General features: G+C 66.2%; 1 protein-coding gene across 1 annotated transcript in view; it reads left to right on the forward strand.

Annotated features, from left to right (window-relative positions):
- Nucleotides 1-1,881: 1,881 nt before the first annotated feature.
- LOC130604287 (dromaiocalcin-1-like) overlaps nt 1,882-1,974 on the forward strand; it is a gene marked incomplete at its 3' end in the record, with an annotated part of 3,254 nt that continues 3,161 nt past the window's right edge. Inside the window, exon 1 of the mRNA XM_057418687.1 lies at nt 1,882-1,948. Coding sequence (XP_057274670.1) covers nt 1,882-1,948 — 67 coding nt within the window. The remainder of the gene's footprint in view (nt 1,949-1,974) is intronic.

The raw sequence follows: 1,974 nt of genomic DNA on the forward strand, positions 1-1,974 counted from the left end.
CCCTGCGCTGGGTGACATCCTGCACCTGCACCTGCACCTGCACCTGCACCTGCACCCTGCGCTGGGTGACATCCTGCACCTGCACCTGCACCCTGCCCTGGGTGACATCCTGCACCTGCACCTGCACCCTGCGCTGGGTGACATCCTGCATCCAGCACCCTGCCCTGGGTGACATCCCGCACCGCCCACGCGTGACTGGCGTTCATCCGTGCGCTCATCCTGCACCCTGCGCTGGGTGACATCCTGCATCCAGCACCCTGCCCTGGGTGACATCCTGCACCTGCACCTGCACCCTGCCCTGGGTGACATCCTGCATCCAGCACCCTGCCCTGGGTGACATCCTGCATCCAGCACCCTGCACTGGGTGACATCCTGCACCTGCACCTGCACCCTGCCCTGGGTGACATCCTGCATCCAGCACCCTGCACTGGGTGACATCCTGCATCCAGCACCCTGCACTGGGTGACATCCTGCACCTGCACCTGCACCCTGCCCTGGGTGACATCCTGCATCCAGCACCCTGCGCTGGGTGACATCCTGCATCCAGCACACTGCGCTGGGTGACATCCTGCGCCCAGCACCCTGCCCTGGCTGACATCCTGCGCCCAGCACCCTGCGCTGGGTGACATCCTGCACCCCCACACCCTGCGCTGGGTGACATCCTGCATCTGCACCTGCACCCTGCACTGGGTGACATCCTGCACCCAGCACACTGCGCTGGGTGACATCCTGCGCCCAGCACCCTGCCCTGGCTGACATCCTGCGCCCAGCACCCTGCGCTGGGTGACATCCTGCACCCCCACACCCTGCGCTGGGTGACATCCTGCACCCAGCACCCTGCGCTGGGTGACATCCTGCACCCCCACACCCTGCACTGGGTGACATCCTGCGCCCAGCACCCTGCACTGGGTGACATCCTGCACCCCCACACCCTGCACTGGGTGACATCCTGCGCCCAGCACCCTGCACTGGCTGACATCCTGCACCTGCACCCTGCACTGGCTGACATCCTGCACCCAGCACCCTGCACTGGGTGACATCCTGCACCCAGCACCCTGCCCTGGCTGACATCCTGCACCTGCACCTGCACCCTGCGCTGGGTGACATCCTGCACCCCCACACCCTGTGCTGGCTGACATCCTGCCCCCTGATCTCACATCAAGGCCCCATCCTGCACCCACATCTGCACTGGGGACCCAGAAGCTGCAGATGGGTGGATGCAGGCTGGGTCCCGGTTAGGAGGGCGACCTGCTGGAGCGTGCCTGGAGCCATGGTGTCCATCGGGAACATGTCCGGAGCTGTGACGCGTGTCCCTGGGGAGCACATCCAGAACCATCACACGGGTCTGTCCGGAGCGCGTCCAGAGCCGTGGCGTGTGTCCATGGGGCTCATGGCTGGAGCCGTGGCGTGTGTCCATGGGGCTCATGTCTGGAGCCGTGGCGCGTGTCCATGGGGCTCACGTCTGGAGCCGTGGCGCGTGTCCATGGGGCTCACGTCTGGAGCCATGGCCCGTGTCCATGGGGCTCACGTCTGGAGCCGTGGCCCGTGTCCATGGGGCTCATGGCTGGAGCCGTGGTGCGTGTCCATTGGGAGTGTGTCTGGAGCCGTGGAGCGTGTCTGGAGCCGCCGCAGTGCTGGGTCCTGCTCCTTATCTGATCCCGGCTGGGCAGCGCGCCCAGCGCCCATGTGGGAGTGCCACTGGGTGCACTGGGTGTTCACACTGGTGCTGCGGGCGCTCCCACCCGTGCAGGGCACACACGGTGCGGTTCACCCCATGTCCCATCACCCGTGTCCCTGTGTCCTATCTCTTGTTCCCGCCCCCCCCATCGTCTCTATAAAGACCTCGGCTCGCTCCAGCCTCCCTGTTCAGCGCAGGTCAGGATGGGACCCACGGCTCTCCTGGGGCTCTGCCTGATCGGCTGCCTGGTGCTGAGCCCCTGGCTGCAAGGTGAGACCCCACAGCACCCCAAAACC

The sequence above is a fragment of the Pezoporus wallicus genome, unplaced genomic scaffold (assembly GCF_028554395.1).
Source record: "Pezoporus wallicus isolate ANWC-B61680 ecotype Strahan unplaced genomic scaffold, APGP_CSIRO_Pwel_v1 contig_13040, whole genome shotgun sequence".
Classification (NCBI taxonomy): domain Eukaryota; kingdom Metazoa; phylum Chordata; class Aves; order Psittaciformes; family Psittacidae; genus Pezoporus; species Pezoporus wallicus.